We start from the raw sequence: 18,599 nt of genomic DNA on the forward strand, positions 1-18,599 counted from the left end.
TGTTCATTGCCTACATTGGTACATCTAAACATGCAGAATAGGTGAGGGTAGCTGGGAGGAAACTCCTGGAGCACTCTTTCCAGAAATGCTGATCCCTACCTAATGGGCTGGATGGCACAAAGGATAATATCTTACAGGAAAACACACATAAACAATTCTGAGCTAGACTTCACGTGTGAAGGAGTTTAGGAACATCTTAACCAATTGATTTTACCAACATTTTCTTTGTGCTTGTTTGCAAAAATGACATATGGTAAAAAAGAAATCTTTGTCCAAATGAAGCTACAAGAGCACTTTAAGTGCAAAATCATGCTTACAGATGAAAAGAAAGCACTGGTAACAAAAAAGAAATCTTTGTCCAAATGAAACTACCAGAGCACTTTAAGTGCAAAATCATGCTTACAAATGAAAAGAAAGCATTGTGGCATAGTTTACTTCTTAGTGGTTGTAATCATTTCCACAAGAAAGTACCATAGACTGGGTAGCTTCACACAACACAAAGGTATTCTCTTCTGGCCAGAAGTTCAGACTTTAGATCAAGGTGTTGGCAGGGCTGGGCTCCCTCTGAAATCTCTAACCTTGGATGTCTCCTTGCCTCTCCTAGCTTCCTGTAGCCCCATGGGTTCCCTGGCTTATAGTAGCCTGACTCCAGCCTCTTCTTCTTCCCTCTGCAGGTGGCGTCACTGTGTGTGTGTGTGTCTGTCTGTCTGTCTATCTCTTCCCGCAGCATTTTCCGAGTGTATCTCTCTAGCCTCTTCTTATGAGAACACTAGCCATTCTGGATTAGGGCTCACTCTACGCCAGTACACCCTCATCTTAACTAATCACGTCTGCACATATCCTGTTCCCAAAGAGGGTCACATTCTGAGGTACTGAGGGTTGGGATGTCAACATATCTTTTAGGGTGACACAGCCAACCCATAACAGTGGTAAATAAGGTAATTTTTAGTAATACGGAAGTAATAGTGTGATACAATCAATGACATCATAGATTTATAAATCAGTACTCTCAGCAACCTATCAACTTTGTGCTTTCTATGTTTATTTTTTGTTTGTTTTTTGTTGTTGTTGTTTTGCCACTCCTACAGTAGGTGGAAGTTCCCAGGCCAGGGTCTGAGCCAGCATGACTGCAGTGACCCAGAGCCGCTGCAGTGACAATTCTGGATCCTTAACCCACTCTGCCACAAGGGAACTCCCTATTTTTTTTCTGATTCTCACTTCAAGCCCATAAGTTCTGTACGCCGTGTGGAGGGAGGATTCCTACATTGTCTCCCTTTCTCCTGGCTCCTCCCTTGCCCAGCACAGTCCACACTAATTAGCAGCTGTTTAATTATCAGTCCAGCAGGGAAGTGATCCCAGCCCTGATCCTCAGAGAGTTACATGCACAATTAAGCGGTCCCAGATATTGGAAGTTTGATGATGTCCCGTGCCTTAGTGAGAGGCTATGTGCTTTAGTGGAAAGTTCGTGGCATTAGAATTGATCAATCTGGGTGACTGCCATGTTTTCAATTTTTGGACAATGGTCTCTGAACCTTCATTTCCCCAACTATAACCATACCCACTCATGGTTCTGTTAAGAAGATTAAATGTACTGAAAGTAACTTGTTAACATAACCTATAAAATAATACACCAGTGTGAAGGAACAGTATCTTCCTATCCTAAATACTGTCTGTAACTAGCACCTTGTAGATGAACAAAAATGTTTGTTGACTGAAAAATTCTTCGTTGAAGAGAGACACTAGAAGACGGAAGGCAGTGGATGAAGCTGTTCATGTAAAATTTGTGTTTTGCACATGTGAAATTAAGGTTGAAAAATTGAACCTGAATTGCAGACTATCCATCTGTTCATTTTTAATAAAACAGTACCCAGTCATGAAGACACCTGCTTTCTTCTATTTTTTTATTTGTGTAACTGTTTAAGTCAATGGCTCAACTTGGGGGCACATTCAAACACTAAATACCAAAGCTAGCTACATTTTTTTTCGAGAAGGCAAGACGCTATGGTTAAGTCGTATGCATGTCACTGGTACTACATCTAAGTGGTAATGAAAGGAATCATCTGTGAAAGTTTACAACTCAGAGGAGGAAGAAGAGCGAATTAAAGTGGCCTTTCAGTTATAACGTGAGGGAGTATTACAGATGCTAGGAAATGCTTTTCTGACATTAAGAGCTTCATCACACATAGAATTGGAACACTGAAATCTTCCCCAGAGGTCTTTAAAAATAGTTTATAACCTCATCTCTCTGCTCATGGCAATTTCATGTATAAGAGAAAATAGTCAAAATGACCAGTAAGTGTGAACTCTTTGGGTAAATTATGTCACATTCTTCTAGGGAATATTTAGGTAGCTATTTAAATTAAACTGTAAGAGCTATGCAGCCACATGGTTGGATACTTAATGAAGAGAGAATGCACAATTTTACCTAAAGTATTGTTACTGTTATGTAAAAATTAGGTTTAAATGCAAAGTAGTAATGGTCAAGAACCCCCCCCACACACACACACACACAGTGAAAGGAACTGATGGCAGCATATAGTATCATTATGAAGGGAAAGCACTGTTCTCCAGTTTTGTGTGTGGTAACAAGTAAAAACATATGTTTGAAAGGTGTTCATCTCTCTTGGAACTGTAACTGTGATTTTTTTTTTTTTTTGTCTTTTTAGGGCTGCACTTGTGACATATGGAGGTTCCCAGGAAAGGGATCGAATGAGAGCTGTAGCTGCCAGCCTACACCACAGCTACAGCAATGCGAGATTCAAGCCACATCTGTGACCTACACCACAGCTCACGGCAATGCTGGATCCTTAACCCACTGAGCGAGACCAGGGATTGAAACCGTGTTCTCATCAGATTCGTTTCCGCTGAGCCATGAGGGGAACTCCTGTAACTATGATTTTCATGGAGGACATGATTCAGAAAGCCCTCTGCAGTCTGAGGATTCCTGATGTCTAAGAACAGAAGATGCAAGGAATTCCCATCATGGCTCAGTGGTAAAGAATCTGACTGGTATCCATGAGGACGCAGGTTTGATCCCTGGCCTCCATCAGTGAGTTAAGGATACAATGTTGCCGTTAGCTGCAGTGTAGGTTGCAGATGTGGCTCCGATCTGGCATTGCTCTGACTGTGGCATAGGCCAGAGGCTACAGCTCCAATTTGACCCTTAGCCTGGGAACTTCCATATGCAGGTGCAGCCCTTAAAAATAAAAAAAAAAAAATAAACTCAGAAGATGCAAAATTGCTGACCCCTGAGTTACATTTTGGTGCCTCTGAGCTACCAAGAGGATGCTGCCAAGGAACACAGCTTTCCAAAGTGTCAATGGTCTCCATTCAAAGCTAATTTATGGAATTAAAAAGTAATTTCATGGAAACGAACTTAAGCAGTCTTTTCATTAGAATGCACGTGATCTAATTGAGTTTGGAGTGATGTAATTGCCATTCCTTCACTGTTACTGGAAAAGATGGAATCTGACCTGAGTCTTCCTGTCCTGATCCTGCTGGGAAATGACCTATGGAAGAGTTTTCCAACCAGGGCTCAATGTCGTGGAAGCTCCAATTGGAAGCCCGGCAAGGCTCCCATCAGCAAGCAAAGCAGATAAGGACTTGGTTGCGGGACCAACATAAAAAAAAATGCAAACTCAGGGTGGGAGGACAGGAGCTCCCACTGTGGCACAATGGGATTGGCAGCATCTTGGGATGCACTGGGATGCAGTTCAATCCCCAGCCCAGCACAATGCATTAGAAATCTGGATCGCAGCACCTGTGGCTTAGTTCGAGACTGCAGCTCTGCTCTGATCCCTGGCCCAAGAGCTCCATGTGCCTCAGGGCAGCCAAAAATGAAGGGGGAAAAAAATAAAAAGGTTGGGAGGACCAACTCTGTCTCCTTCTTTCCCAAGAGGGTTGAATACTTGCTTCCATAGTAAAAGGAAGTTTTGAGAGGGGCATGTCTGTGGCTCCTGACAGGTTGAGGATAGAGGGAATGGGCTCACTTTCCCCTCTGTCTCTCTCGAGTTCTTGTGGCTGGACTCATAAGAAAATGGATGTGAGACATATTAACAGGAGAAAGAGAAAAAAATTTCAATTCATGCACATGGAGTTTTCATAGAAACAGGAACTAAGGAGTGGCCATGGCCAAGGCAGGCAGCTTTTATACTTTTTAGGCAAAGAAACAATAAATTTAGGAAGAATTGACAGGACAAGAAATTTGGGTTTGAAGTGCCCAATAAGTGAAGAACCTAAATAGAATTGGGGCTTGAGGTAGTAAATGAAAGAGGTAAGAAAATAAATTTTAAAAAAAGTTTAGACATCAACTTATGGACATCTCCAAACCCTAAAATATGTTTTCCCCTAGCCAGAATCATAAATACATCTTCAATAGGTCTTTCCACTGTTTTGAAGGTTGACTTTTTTTTTTTCCTGGAGGGTGAAATATGTGATAATACCAGTGACTCAGGAAAAAAAAAAAGTAACAGAGTTCCTTTCGTGGCTCAGCAGTTAAGGACCCACCACTGTCTCTGTGAGGAGGTGGGTTTGATTCCTGGCCTCATTCAGTGGGTTAAGGATGTGTCATTGCCTCAAGTTGAAGCATAGGCTGCAGATACAGCTGGGATCTAGTGTTTTTGTGGCTACGGCATAGGCCAGCAGCTGAAGCTCCAATTTGATCCATAGCTGGGAACTGGGAACTTCCATATGCCCCAGGTACAGCCATAAAAAGAAAATTTAAAAAGTAAAAAGGTTTGTTTATAAAGGCTCCCTGGCTTCAAAATACATAGTTAAGTATACGGTCACTGGATAACACAGTGGTAGTGGTTTTATGTTCGTATGTGTGTGTAAGTCTGACCCTCTCCTTTACGAGGGTCAGACTTACATCACAGTTTCTTGCATTTTCTCTCCTAATAAAATCCTTGCATATTTCATCTCCTCTTGGCATCTGCGTCTCAGAAGATATATCTTTACATTACAATACACACACATACATGGATGTATAGTTATACATGAAGCATAATTTATGTCCATTGGATGGACACCAGTTGTGTCCGGATTTATGCCATTATTAAAAAATTCATCTATCCCATTTTTCCAGAGCTTTGCTATGGACTTGCTGGCTCACCAGACAGGTTTTACTTTGCTGTTTGTATTTATTTTTTGGCTGATTCCCAAACTTGATATGCAGGGCTGTCAACAAAAGTGGATGCTGAGAAGCCCTGCAGAAAAAAATAGTTGATGCCAGTTCCACTGTCTTCCTTTCTGAATCCACATATATTTCCTTAATAGAAGTGTTTTGTTGTTTTATTTCACTTCATGCCCCTACCATCTCACCTCCCTTGGGAATACTTTTCACCATCAAGTTCTTATGTTAAGGAAACTGACTTTGAACCATCCCTCAAGGCCTCTTTGTTCAGTGTGAGCAGAAGTAAATGATCTTGGAAAATAATCACAAAATATGAATGTGCATGAGCTGAACTTGGCTTCTGCTGAGGGGAAAAATCACTATATAAATGCAATTTGAATTTTGAATTTGTGGAAATAAATCCAGAAAAGGGGTGTTCAGTTGATCTGCGGATAACTTACCAGTATTGTCATTCCAGGTAAAGAGAGCTTTGCAACAGGAAGGGTTCGATCGGAAAAAGCGAGGGTATAGAGACATCAATGAAATCGACATCAACATGAATGACCCTCTTTTTACGAAGCAGTGGTATCTGGTAAGTGTCTCGGTATTATTTTTAATGTTTCTTATCTTGGGACTTCAGATAAAAGATGCATTTCTATTTCCTTATTATTCTGTGGGATGTCGGCCAGCACCTGACTCAGGGGACCTTTTGGTCCCCTCTGCTGGGTATTGATTTTCTATCACCATCCATGCATCTTGTTCTCTCATTGGCTTTCTGTCTAGAACTGCTAAATAGCCATGACCTCCTAGGGTCAAAGCAACTCCCAAGAGCTGATGAGATTCTCAGGCCAGTGTCTGAATGAAGACCTGCGAAAACATGTAAAAGTCAAGTCTAACTTCTGGGAGGATCGATCCAGGGGGCTCTCCACAGGCAGAGGAATGGAAGGACATGATGAAACCATAGGCATAAGAGGAAGAATCAGGTGACTTCACAAGGCACAAAGCAAGAGAGCTCAAAGACTAAAGTCTCTGAGCATCTAACAGTGCTTCCTAAATAATTGATTCCATGGAGCTTAATTGATGCAGGATTCAAGGCACGGAAACCCAGTCTGTCTGATGAAACTAATATTTTCTGACTCACCAACAGTCCTCATGACCCACTTGAGGGGCTTGGGTTATGTTTGAAAGGGGCTCAGTGCCTCCAAATCAACCCAAACTGCAGGGCACATTGAAGGAAAAGGAGTGACTAATTAGTAAATGTGAGTGAAACTTAATTTAAGATCAAAAGGTGATGAGTGAGAGAGAGGGAGAATGAAATTACAGCCCTGTGGACTGCTATATTGTAGGAATGAATCCCTCTCGGGGCTTCAGAGCTTGACTATGCTTTATGCTTTTGGACATGGAATTCTACAAATTCAATCTGGCTACCAAAACGAGTTTATGGTGTGCCAACCTCTGCTGCACAGCAAAGTGACTCAATCATACATATATATACATTCTTTTTTAGTATTCTTTTCCATCCTGGTCTATCTCAGGAGATTGGATATAGTCCCCTGTGCTATAGAGTAGGACCTCATTGTTTATCCATTCTAAATGTAATACTAACATCTACTAACCCCAAACTTCCAGTCCATCCCACTCCCTCTCTCCTCCCCCTTGGCAACCACAAGTCTGTTCTCTATGTCCGACAGCAGTCATTTTTATAAAGAGCACTAATGACAGTCACACAATGTTTTAGCAAAAACCATAATAGCCAGCTCATCACTATGGCATCTACCAGTACAATCTCTGACTTCACTATTTTTTATAATTTATCTTTGAGAAAATCTGCAGAGAACAAAAGTGCGTAAAAAGAGGGTAATGAGTATATTTGTATGGAATTTTTCTTTTTTTTCCCTTTCTTTCCTTTTTGATTTTTTTAAGGGGAAGTATTTTTTATTTTGTGCATTAGAACATGCACTAAAGTTAAGCCAGCTATCTTTAATTCAGTTCAACAAGTATTTTTAAGCAAGGCTTGGTGCGATGGTGCTGACATTACAAAGATAAATAGGACATGCTTCCTTTTGCAAAGGATATTGTTAGTGAGGAAATCACATTCAAATAAGAATAATCCGAGACAATATGCACTAAATTCTAAAAAGAGGCACAAGGTAAATAAAGAACCTCAGGCATGAGCATTTAATTCTAAATTGGGAGGGTGGTTCTTGCAATGTTGCCTCTAAGGAGTTTAAAGATAATGATCTAATTATAAGAGATATGGAGATTGAAACTGTGTGTGCATTTTTCTGTAAAACAGAAAACATTGCTTGTGTATACCAAAAAAATGGAGGGAGGAGTTCCCACTGTGGCTCAGCAGGTTAAGAACCCAACATAGTGTCCTGAAGATGCAGGTTCAGTCCCTGGCCTCGATCAGTGGTTAAGGATCCCATGTTGCCACATGCTTCAACCTAGATCAAAAATGCAGCTTACATCTGGTGTTGCTGCGACTGTGGCACAGGCAGCAGCTGCAGCTCTGATTCAACCCCTAGCCTGGGAACTTCCATATGCATCAGATGCCACTGTAAATTAAAAAAAAAAAAAAAATTTTAAAGAACGAAGAAGAAGAAAATGAAAAAAAAATGGAGGGAGAAGACTAGAAGAGATGGATGGGGAAACAACCAAAACACTGTTTCATATAAGATGTGGCCTTGAGCTGATCCTGGAATAGTGGGTGGCTGCAGAGTATGTCAAGCAAACATTTGCACAGGTGCTTTATCACCTACACCAAACTAATAAGATTCTCTGCTTTGGAATTCCTGAACCAGATCAATACTGGACAAGCTGATGGTACCCCTGGCCTTGACTTGAATGTGGCAGAAGCCTGGGAGCTGGGATACACTGGGAAAGGTGTTACCATTGGAATTATGGACGATGGTGAGTATTTCAAAGCCTTCACATCATCTGGAAGCAAGTGCATCTTTGCACACCTTTGGAACATACGAGATTCATTGTTCTGGTGAAGCTAATCTGAGGCAAAATGGCCAGATGCTGGTCATCATCCATGCCATGGCAACATCTTCACCTTCCTCCTGATCAGTGGTCCTCAAGTTTGAGAATGCCCTTCACAAATATTTGTTGAATTAATTAGTTTTTAAAAATTAAATGAACAAATGAAAGTCAACCACTGCTGAACTGAAATTTCTTATTGGGCCGCTGCTTATACCTTAAAACATCTTCTAAACCAGTTTCTATTCACCATCAATTTCTCTAGATCCATACCATCCAATATAGTGGTCACTAGCCATTATGCAGCTATTTACATTTAAGTTTTAATTAGTTAAAGCTAAATACAGTTAAAAATCCAATTTCTTGATCATATTAGCTTCATTTCAAGGTCTCAATAACCACATGGGACAAGCTGCAATTCAACTCGACTCCATTTCTATAATCAAGGAAATTTCCATTAGACCAAGTGGCTCTAGATTCCTGAAAAAAACCTTTTTGTAACAGGATTGTGATCTGGAGTTTTTTTTTTTCCTCTGCTCAGTGTTTTTTTATTTTATTTTTATTAAAGAATAGTTGATTTACAATGTTGTGCCAATTTCTGCAGAACAGCATAGTGACCCAGTCATACGTATACATATATATTCTTTTTATCATACTATCTTCCATCATTCTATCCCATGGAGTTGGATACAGTTCCCTGTGCTGTACAGTCGGACCTCATTTCTCCTCCACTCTAAATATAATAGTTTCCTTCTACTAACCCCAAACTCCCCATCCATCCCACTCCCTTCCCCCTCCCCCTTGGCAACCACAAGTCTGTTCTCTATGCCTGTGAGTCTGTTTCTGATTTGTAGATAGGTTCATTGATGCCATATTTTAGATTCCACAAGGAGAATTTTGACTTTATTACTACTTTCAGAATAAGCCCTTGTAAAGCAGATTGAGCCTGTTTTATCATACATGCCCCTATAATATGTTATTCTATCCTATGAGACTGCCCAATGGATTTAGCCAAGCTTCCTTTTTTATAGTTTGCAATATGAGAACCAATGGGTTTGATGAATGCTGTTTTACTAACTGTGTGCCCTTGGCTCTGCCAATGTTCTGGAGCATCTCTGCCCTGCAGTCATCTTGCAGGGCTGTACTCCTGCCCTTTTTCAGACATCTGGGTCCTCCTAAAAGGCCCACTGGGCAATATTGGTCCAATTACATATAGAATTTATATGGAGATGAAACAAGGGAACCTTTCCCTTCTCAAAATCCTCAAAGAACACCGTGTTCTCTAAAGCAAGCCTTTGAAGCAGCATTGATAGAAAACAAGGAGAGCCAGCTTGCTGCAAATCTGACACTTTGTCGGGGCTCATTACATAGCAACATAAAAACAATACACAATGTCTTCTGAGGGTGAAATGTTTTGAAGTGGATGTAAAAGCTTTCTCTAGTGGCCGAGGGCTTTCTCAAGAAGAAAGGAGCTCTCACAAGGCAGGAGGCGGGGGCGGATCAAGAGAGCTTACCTGTTTCTTCCTAATGCTTTGGTTTAGAAACCACAGTGGTTGAGGCCTGCTCACCCAGGAAAAAGATGCATGTAGGTTTGGGAGAAACCTGCCTAGGATCAACTGTAATCACTATTTCATCATACAGCATATGGGGGAATCAGAGAAGCATCCTAAGTGGCACTACAGTGGCCTCAGGCAGGCACATCACTTTCACAAAACCTCCCACAGTGCCCTGTGATGTCCATTTCAGGCTCCTGTAACAGCGGCCCCTTGACTGACTACTCATCGTCCCTCCAAAGAGAAGCAACGAGAGGATGACGCCTGCCTCTGTTCCACATTTCCTGGCCTGAATAGCAAAGCCCTTTAGAAAGCCTCAGAAGAATTTCCTATTTGATGTGATCTCTTCTGCAGATTTAGTACCCTTTGGGATCCAAAAAAAAAATCCAACTCTCTGCCCCTCAAATATAACTCCTCACTTCTCTGTTGTTTTGGGCCATCTACCACTGCAGAACAAACCACCCCAAAATTGAGTAGCTTAGAACAACCACCGTGTTGCCATCTCTCACAATTCCGTGGGTTGACCAAGCGCTGCTGGACGGTTCTGCTATTGGCCTCTCTGAGGTCTCTCCTGTCGTTGGGGTCAGAAAGCAGCTGAGGCCAGTGTCAACTGGAGTCTTGACCGGTGCTAAAATGGCTCAGGCTCCCTCCTTTTCTGTGTGGTCCTAGGGTATCTCCTCTCTGAGAAGTCTCCCCAGCAAGGTAGCTGGATTTCTTACAGACAGCTCAGGGATCCCAAGGGACAAGAAGCAGAAGCTGCCGGTCTTCTTAAAGGTGAGACCTGGAATGGAAAACACTGCTTTGCCACTTCCATTAGATAAATGGTCTCAGAGCCAGAGTCCAGAGGAGAAGAACTAGATCCTGCCTCCTGGTGCAGAGAGGGATAAAGGAGGCATGGGTAGAAGTTCCCATTGTGGCTCAGTGGTAATGAACCCAACTGGTATCCATGAGGATGCAGGTTCAACCCCTGGCCTCGCTCAGTGGGTTAAGGATTCGGCATTGCCCTGAGCTGTGGTGTAGGTCACAGAGGCAGCTCAGACCCCATATTGCTGTGGCTGTGGTGTAGGCCAGCACCTGCAGCTACAAGTCAATGCCTAGCCTGGGAACATCCATATATGCTCAGCCCTAAAAAGACCAAAAAAAAAGTATGCATGGCTACCTTGAAATTGGCACATGTTTATTCAGTAGGATAACTGAAGAAAAGAAGCACCACTAAACTGTTTTCCAAATACACTGTTGAACAGCAAGATGAGCACATTGGGGATGAGAACAGCCTCCTACATGAGAGCAAGCCCAGATGCACAGCCTCTCACCATGTGATAGGGTATCACTGGTTGCCCAACTCAAAACTCAGCCATCATGTCCGCAGCTGTATCCAATGACATGCTAGATGCTCACTGCTTTTCATTTAGATGCATTCCAATATGATCCAACCCAACACACCTCTAAGAAAGAACCTCCATGGTTAGCTGTTGCCCAAAGGCAGAAAGAATTTCTTGAGGGTGGACTCACATTCCAGGCATGGCGATGTCAGCAAGGACCTGGCTTAATGAGGACAATTCCTCCCTTTCGTTGTGATAGAATTGTTTGATGTTGGGAACTTGACCTGGAAAATAGGATGTGGCCATAACAAGATAGAGGGACAGAAGTTACCCAGCCCCCAGCAGCCACTGGCTATCAAGGTCAAAGACAGTCAGAGAGGGCATGGTCAAGGGCTTTAGCTGATATCTCTATGGCCCTGCCTTACTGGGGGGCCATAGAGAGCTTTCAAGCTGAAGCAGCGATGAAAACAGGCATTTCTTGTGTACTATGTCCTAGGCACTGCTTAACATTTTGGAAACAAAGTCACACTTATTCTCTAAGAACTAATGTGTTCTCATTATCCACCTTTTTCAGACGGAGAGATTAAGGTTTAGGGAGGTAAGAAAGTACCCAAACTAGGTTAGTAGATGCAAACTATTGCATTTGGAGTGAATAAGCAATGATGTCCTACTGTACAGCATAGGGAACTATACCCAATCCATTGTGATGGAACATGATGGAGGATAATATGAGAAAAAGAATGCTTATATATGTATAACTGGGTCACATTGCTGTACAGCGGAAATTGACAGAACATTGTAAATCAACTTTAACAAAAAAAATTAATAAAATAAAATAAATTTGTTAAAAAAGAAAGTAGCCAAACTAATCTTCACCACCGTCTTCAGTGCTTGAAACCCACTGCTTGACCTGCCTCCCTGGTGGGACCGTGTGAATGGGGGCCTCATCCTTATAAGCAGAGGTTCAAGCTTCAGGACTAGACAGTCACCCACAGTCTTCCAGAAGATTTAGAACTCTTCCCCACTTAGAAAAGCAGAGTTTTCTCTCCTACAATGGGCTCTGCAAGACCTTAGAAGATCCAACAGGTATCTGTTCCAGTTATTAGTACTGTGCAACAAATGATTCCAACACTTAGCAGCTTAAACTAAGCTGCTCACTTATTTTGCTCATAATTTTGTGGGATCAGAATTCGGGAAGTCTGGGCAGTTCTTTGAGGTCTCTCTTGCAGTAGAGGTCAAGTTTTGGTTGGGCGCAGGGCATCTGATGGCTTGAGTGGGCTGGACATCCAGGATGGATCAGTGGTTGATATTGGCTCCTGGAGCTCAGCTGAGGCTGTAAGAGTGCCTACGGGTCGATGGGCTTCTTACAGGGCAGCTGGCATCCAAAGGGAACAGGGGGAAGATGCCTGGCCTTTCCTCACCTAGACGTGGCAGTCCTACAGTGCCATTCCATCACGACCTTTTGGTAGAAGCAGCCCTGGCCCACTCAGTTGAAAAAGGCAAGAATAGACCAATGGGAGGCTCACATTGTCACACTGTAGAAGACCATATGGATTGGGAGATATGAGACCATCTTTGTAAAATACAATCCATCCACTGAGGCTGCTCTTCATCAACATATAAATCAGTGGGGGCTAGCTTTCCTGGGACAGTGGAAGGAACTGGGCTTAGGATCAGGGTCCTGAGATGTTATCATTGCATTATCAACATTGTAACTAGGAATAGGTACATAGAGCCCCTTGCTTATTCCCTGAGGTCACCAGAACTCCCAGCAATTCTTGAGAATTTGCACTATTGCCGATTAGACTTTCAAACTACTAAAAGGATTCCAATGGTTTATGAACAAAAATACACCCAAGTATTTGTCATCTGAGTCCTGTATTGCATTGTGATTGGCTGGTGATCAGTCAGTGACCCCTGTGGACTGGGAGCCTTAGGTGGTTGTACAGCTCAGGTTTTGGGTCTAAATGTCTGTATTTTTCCAGGACCTATGTAGCACCTGGCATTCATTGCTGAAAGTATACCAGTGGGTGAAAATAAGAATGAATACATTAATAATACAAGAATTGAAAACTAAATAAGCTGATAAAGAAAATACATCAATACATTCTGCCTCAGCAGATAATAAAATATAAAAAAATAAAAATACTATTTAATTACCAGGTTATTATTTTCATGCTTTAGTTCATTATTATTTTTTCCGAATCATGTCCAGGATCTTTATCAGTAAATAATTTTTCTTCCCTAGACCAAAGTCTGTGTCTGTTCTAACTTAACATTCAATCTTCCCTTAACCTAATTAAAGATCCATTGTTTTAATTAGGCTAAATTTATTTGGAGGTTTGTTTGTTTGCTTTTTAGGGCCACACCCATTGCATATGGAAATTTCCAGGCTGGGGATCAAATTGGAGCTGCCACTGCCACTGTCACTGCCACTGCCAGCCCACACCACAGCCACAGCAACGAGGGATCCAAGCCGTGTCTGTGACCTACAACACAGCTCACAGCAATGCTGGATCTCCAAACCACTGAGTGAGGCCAGGGATCAAACCTGCACCCTCATGGATACTAGTTGAATTCATTTCCACTGTGCCACAACAGGAACTCCCAATTTTGTTCTATTTTTTAATTTTTTATTAAAGTACAGTTGATTTACAATGTTGTGCCTAAATTAATTTTGTTTTAATTCTAATTTCCTTCTCAGTTTATCTCTTCAATATTTTCTCATCACAGAGACTACTATGTCTTGAAAGTAGTCTAAATAACTTACATCATCAGAACATGAAGTCATGTTTTAAAAATTGACTCCCTGTTAGGAAAAAAAAAATGCTTTCTGTGTGTGCGTGTGTTTTCTTTTAAACTTATCTGTATGTTACAAAATGTTTTGCCTAACAATAAGTTCACAAAATTAACCAATTTCAACAAAAATATACAACAATTTAGTTTCAACACAACATTCTAAAACCAATTTGATTTCTTATTATAGTTGATTTACAGTGTTGTGTCAACTTCTGCTGTATAGCATAGTGACCCTGTCATACATATATATACATTCTTTTTTCCACAATATCTTTCATCATGTTCTATCCCAAGAGACTGGATATAGTTCCCTGTGCTGTACAGTAAAACTTCATTGCTTATCCATTTTAAATAGTTTGGATCTACCAACCTCAAACTCCCCTTCCATCCTGCTTCCTTCTGCAGCCCCCTTGGCAACCACAAGTCTGTTCTCTATGTCTGTGAGTCTGTTTCTCTTTTGTAGATACGTTCGTCTCTACCATATTTTAGATTCCACATATAAGCAATAGCATATGGTATTTGCCCTTCTCTTTCTGACTTACTTCACTTAGTATGAGAATCGCTGGTTGCATCCATGTTGCTGCAAATGGCATTATTTTGTTCTTTTTTATGCCTGAGTGGTATTCCATTGCATGTGTGTACTGAATCTTCTTAATCCATTCATCTGCAGATGGACATTTAAGTTGTTCTGGACAAAACTTTCATTCAAAAAGACACATGCACCCCTATGTTCATTGCAGCACTATTCACAATAGCCAAGTTGATTTTTCAAATGTCCCTGCTCTTCCGCATTATCCACATAACTGATAATGTGGTAAATGATGGTACTAATGATGACGATAAGAAAAATAATTTATTAAATGTTTACTCTAAGCTAAACACTTTTAGTGAATGGGCTCTAACCTCGAAAATTGCTTTGCAAGGTAGATAATATTCCCATTTCAAAGATGAGGAAGCTGATGTTCAAAGAGATTATGTCACTTGACCAAAGCCACACAAATATTACAGTGTCTGAGGCTGGAATAGAACTGGATCTGTTGGTCTTGCAGCCCATCCTTGTCCACAACTCCACCCTACAGCCTGCATTGGCCATCTCTGAACCAGGGTCCAGAACAAGGGCCTCCAACCTTAAAAAAAAATATTAGCCTTTAAATCTCCTGAGCCTTGTCCTTCTGCAGTTTTGGGGGGGAGGGTGGAGGAGGAGGAGGAGGAAGATGTGGGTGAGAGAGGTTCCTGACTATACTCTCCCAAGCTATAGAAATCAACATGATGGTAGTAATTGCTTCAGATGTCAAAATACCAGCATAGCAGTGACTCTTGGTCCAGAAATTACTTGTGTCACCAGAAAAAAAAAAAAAAAAAGGAAACTTCTTTTTAGCAATACACTTTCTGATACAAGTCCTTTTTCACAGGACAAAGCTGTAATGTGGCCTGGCCTTAGTGTGCATGCAATGAAGATGATAGCTATGAAAGGGACTTAATGATGCTTCTGGCTTTTAGATATTGCAACTCAGTATAACAGTGGTTATTCATGCCATTTCAATAAGCAGACCACACCATTCTCACCTGTACCAGGTTGAGAAGAGAGCAAGCACAGGGATGCCAAGCACCTTGCCTGAAGTATAGCTGGGAATAAAATTCAAGCCCTTGGCTCTGTAATCTACACCATTATGCTAGGTAGTACAGGAGCCCAGCCAGTTTCTCAGAGGACCAGATGCTCTGATGTCACCGCTGCAATGTGACATCTCTGCACACCTGGGTGAGAGCTTGGCAATTTGCAGACTTCCTGCTATAGTGTAACAAGATCGGCCACATGTTGGGAGCACTGATACACAGGTTCCATCCTTTGTCTGGCACAGTGTGTTAAGGATGCAGCTTCAGCTTAGGTCACAATTGTGACTCAGATTTGATCCCTGGCCTGAGAATTCCATACACCACAGGATGGCCAAAAAAAGAGGGAAAAAAAGAAATTTGCAACTTGCCCTTTGAAGCGTCATGTGCTTTCTGAGGTCCACGAGTTGATGGAACCCAGAAGGGCTTGTGGACCATAATTCTATTATTGCAACAACTCTTGGACAACAAGACAGGCCACATCCAGGAGAAAGCACAAAACTCCTGCTGGAAGACCCCTGGTCTCCCTGGAAAGCCATCTGCAGGGACCAGAATCAACTCCCACTGGGCACACCTTTTGGGAAAAACCTCACCCTTTGCCTAACGGCTTTTCTCACCGAGCTGTGCTCCTCTTGTTATTTTCATGCCAAGTAACACTCTTCTAATCCATTGCATTCTGGGCTCTGTTAAATAATCATTGCTTTTCCTCCCCAGGGCCAGTTTCATTTCAGAAGAAATGCCAGTTGATGCTTTGGAAATGTCAGGATTTCCACAATCTTTTAGATAACTGCTGTGATGAGCCATCCCATCTTGGGGCCACTAAGCTGGCATTTATGTCAGATGTGTTATCCTGGGATCCCAAGCCCTAATGGGCCTCACTCCTCGGACACATCGGGTGGCTACTGGCTCTCCACATGGGGGGCGGCGGGGGGGGCGGGGCGAGCAGGGAACAGCACCCTCACCTGGGGATGGAAATGCTAGGCTGGGATCCAACGCTCACTCCCTTTACAGCTCCTGGTGCCAGCCCATGAGGAGGGCGCCTTCTCAACCAGCTTTCCTGAAGACGCAGTGGCAGGTATTAACCTTTCGGTCCTGTGCTATTGTCTTTTCTCAGGAATCGACTATCTCCACCCGGACCTGGCCTCGAACTACGTAAGTGCAAGCTGCCCTGTGCACGGAAATGCATGGGTCTTAAGTGTTCTGATGCTCCGTGTAATAGGAACACACACACACGTACACACTATGTGCTTGCATGCACATAGGCCACGCGCACAGGCACACGGGCACTCTCATGCACCCCAGACGGCCCATCTTGCTGAAGCCACAACTCAGGCCAAAGACAGATGACGTGGGGCCTGGCAGCTGGCAGAGGTGAGTGGCTTGGAGAGGAGAAAAGAAGGAAAATTGAGTCTGAAAGAATAAAGGGCTGAGAAAAAAAAGGTACAGGGAGAGGAAGAGAGAGCCTTGGCAAGGCTTAAAATCCACTCCAGCTGAGGATATTGAATGGAGGGTGGAAATGAGCCCTTTGGGTTCTTGCTGGACAAAACTTACAGCCAAAAGCCAAAAAGGGCAACCATTCACATGGCAACCATTGCTTTATGAAAGCAAGCACATCATCTTTTTTTAATCGCTCTCGTGCTTATGAGCACTCAACACAGGTTTTCCCCCCCAAACTCTGAGTATAGCATTGGCAAGCATTCCTTGACAAATAAGAAATAGTGACATGGAATCTCAGTTAGCACTGTTGGACTGGAACCATGCGCTCTTACTTTTGACCCAGCAAGTCACCTGCTGATTTCCTGATAAAATCTACAAACATCAGCAATTGCTTTATTTTAAGAGGAAGAAGTATACTCTTCAAGCATTGGTGTAGTAACTTAAAATTGCCCAAACTATTACTAAAGTATATTTCTCCTGTCACTTCCAGATCTAAGGATTTTTTTAAATGTTATTTTAGTTGCTAAAAAGATTTATATTGAGGAGAATATGGACTTAGAGGGAAAATGATTAACAAGTAGACGTGTTTGGGAATCAACATTCTGAGTCATTCTTCCTAAAAGGTGTTAGGGTCCACATTGCAGAAAGAGAAGGAAAGTTTTCCATGTGTTTAGTGGACTGGACATCAAGAAACAAAGCACCAATGTGCTAGGTTTCTTTTTACTGCTGAGGTCTTATAAACCTAGAAGTGCGTACATTCGGGTAAGCGTCTTTTTTAACTTAAAAAAAAAAAAAAAAGTTAAATGAATCATTTGTTCAGTCCAGCCAATAGCTAATATGTGCCTCCAGAGAGAAATGACAGAAATTAATCCAAAGCTCTATTCCTTGAGATAAGAATCCACTGCAGTTTATAAAGCAGTAAAGGACCACCTAAGAGTTGTAGATTCTGCCTCGCCAACCGTCTGCCGCATCTCAGGACACAGCTCTCTGCTTCTCTGTGTGAGCTCCCTCCCCCACTGCGGGCACACCTGGCCACCTGGCTGCTCCTTTTTTTCCTTAGATGGACCACCCCATACAGGGCCTTGTCTGCCTCCTTCAAAACCCTGACTTTCCATCTGCCCCCAACTACAGGACCCTGGAGAGTTCGCCAAAGGAAAAGTTGGAAAAGACATGTGCTGCATTTTCTCCAAGTTTCTGATACCCAGAGGCCCTTCCTTAGGGAGCAAGAGGGGATAATAGCCTGCAGGGTGAGAGGCTGGCCTCAGAGCTGCCCCTACGCATGAGGCATTGGTATTCTCCTTCGCAGCTGAGCTGTGGCTGCATAAGCTTCCCCCCATCTCCAGGACCAGCACCTCTCAGAAAAGCCAAATAGGCTTTTGTCCAAATAGGTTCCTCTAGCTTTCACAAACCTGTTTTCCCCTCTTGCAGACCACAGGGCTTCAAGATGGGGTGGCTGCCAGTTGGTCAGTGCTGGAAAACAGACAGCACAGCCACTCTCCTGTGAAGACAACTTACATGGAGACTGACCTGGGCATCCCTGCCCAGCCCAAGTGTTTCCATGACACTTGTTCACAACACCAGTCACCAGATTTAAAAGAGACAGTAATTCAGGTGGGGGAAAAAATCCTCTGGGACCCTGATGACCTGCAGGTTCAATGCCAGTCGATAACATGATTCATCTGCTAACACCTGCCCCCAACAATCTGACAATGGAAAAGGAAGGATGCACACTGACAAGTGCCAGGTCCCCTCAAAGCTGAAATATCCGAATGTTCCTAATGG

The 18,599-nt window shown here is 42.6% G+C and overlaps 1 protein-coding gene across 2 annotated transcripts in view; it reads left to right on the forward strand.

Annotated features, from left to right (window-relative positions):
- Positions 1 to 18,599, forward strand: part of PCSK2 (proprotein convertase subtilisin/kexin type 2) — a 239,841-nt gene that overhangs the window by 122,372 nt on the left and 98,870 nt on the right. For both annotated transcript variants that reach the window (XR_014831821.1, NM_001004044.1), the window contains 3 exon segments: positions 5,589 to 5,702; positions 7,915 to 8,023; positions 16,495 to 16,532. Coding sequence is in view for 1 of the 2 variants with exons in the window: in NM_001004044.1 (NP_001004044.1) it covers positions 5,589 to 5,702; positions 7,915 to 8,023; positions 16,495 to 16,532 (261 nt within the window). In the remaining variant the exon portion in view is untranslated.

The sequence above is a fragment of the Sus scrofa genome, chromosome 17 (assembly GCF_054392235.1).
Source record: "Sus scrofa isolate SSC_HxYL_T2T_F1_AM1 chromosome 17, Sscrofa_HxYL_maternal_Yorkshire_Landrace_v2.0, whole genome shotgun sequence".
In the NCBI taxonomy this organism is placed as follows: domain Eukaryota; kingdom Metazoa; phylum Chordata; class Mammalia; order Artiodactyla; family Suidae; genus Sus; species Sus scrofa.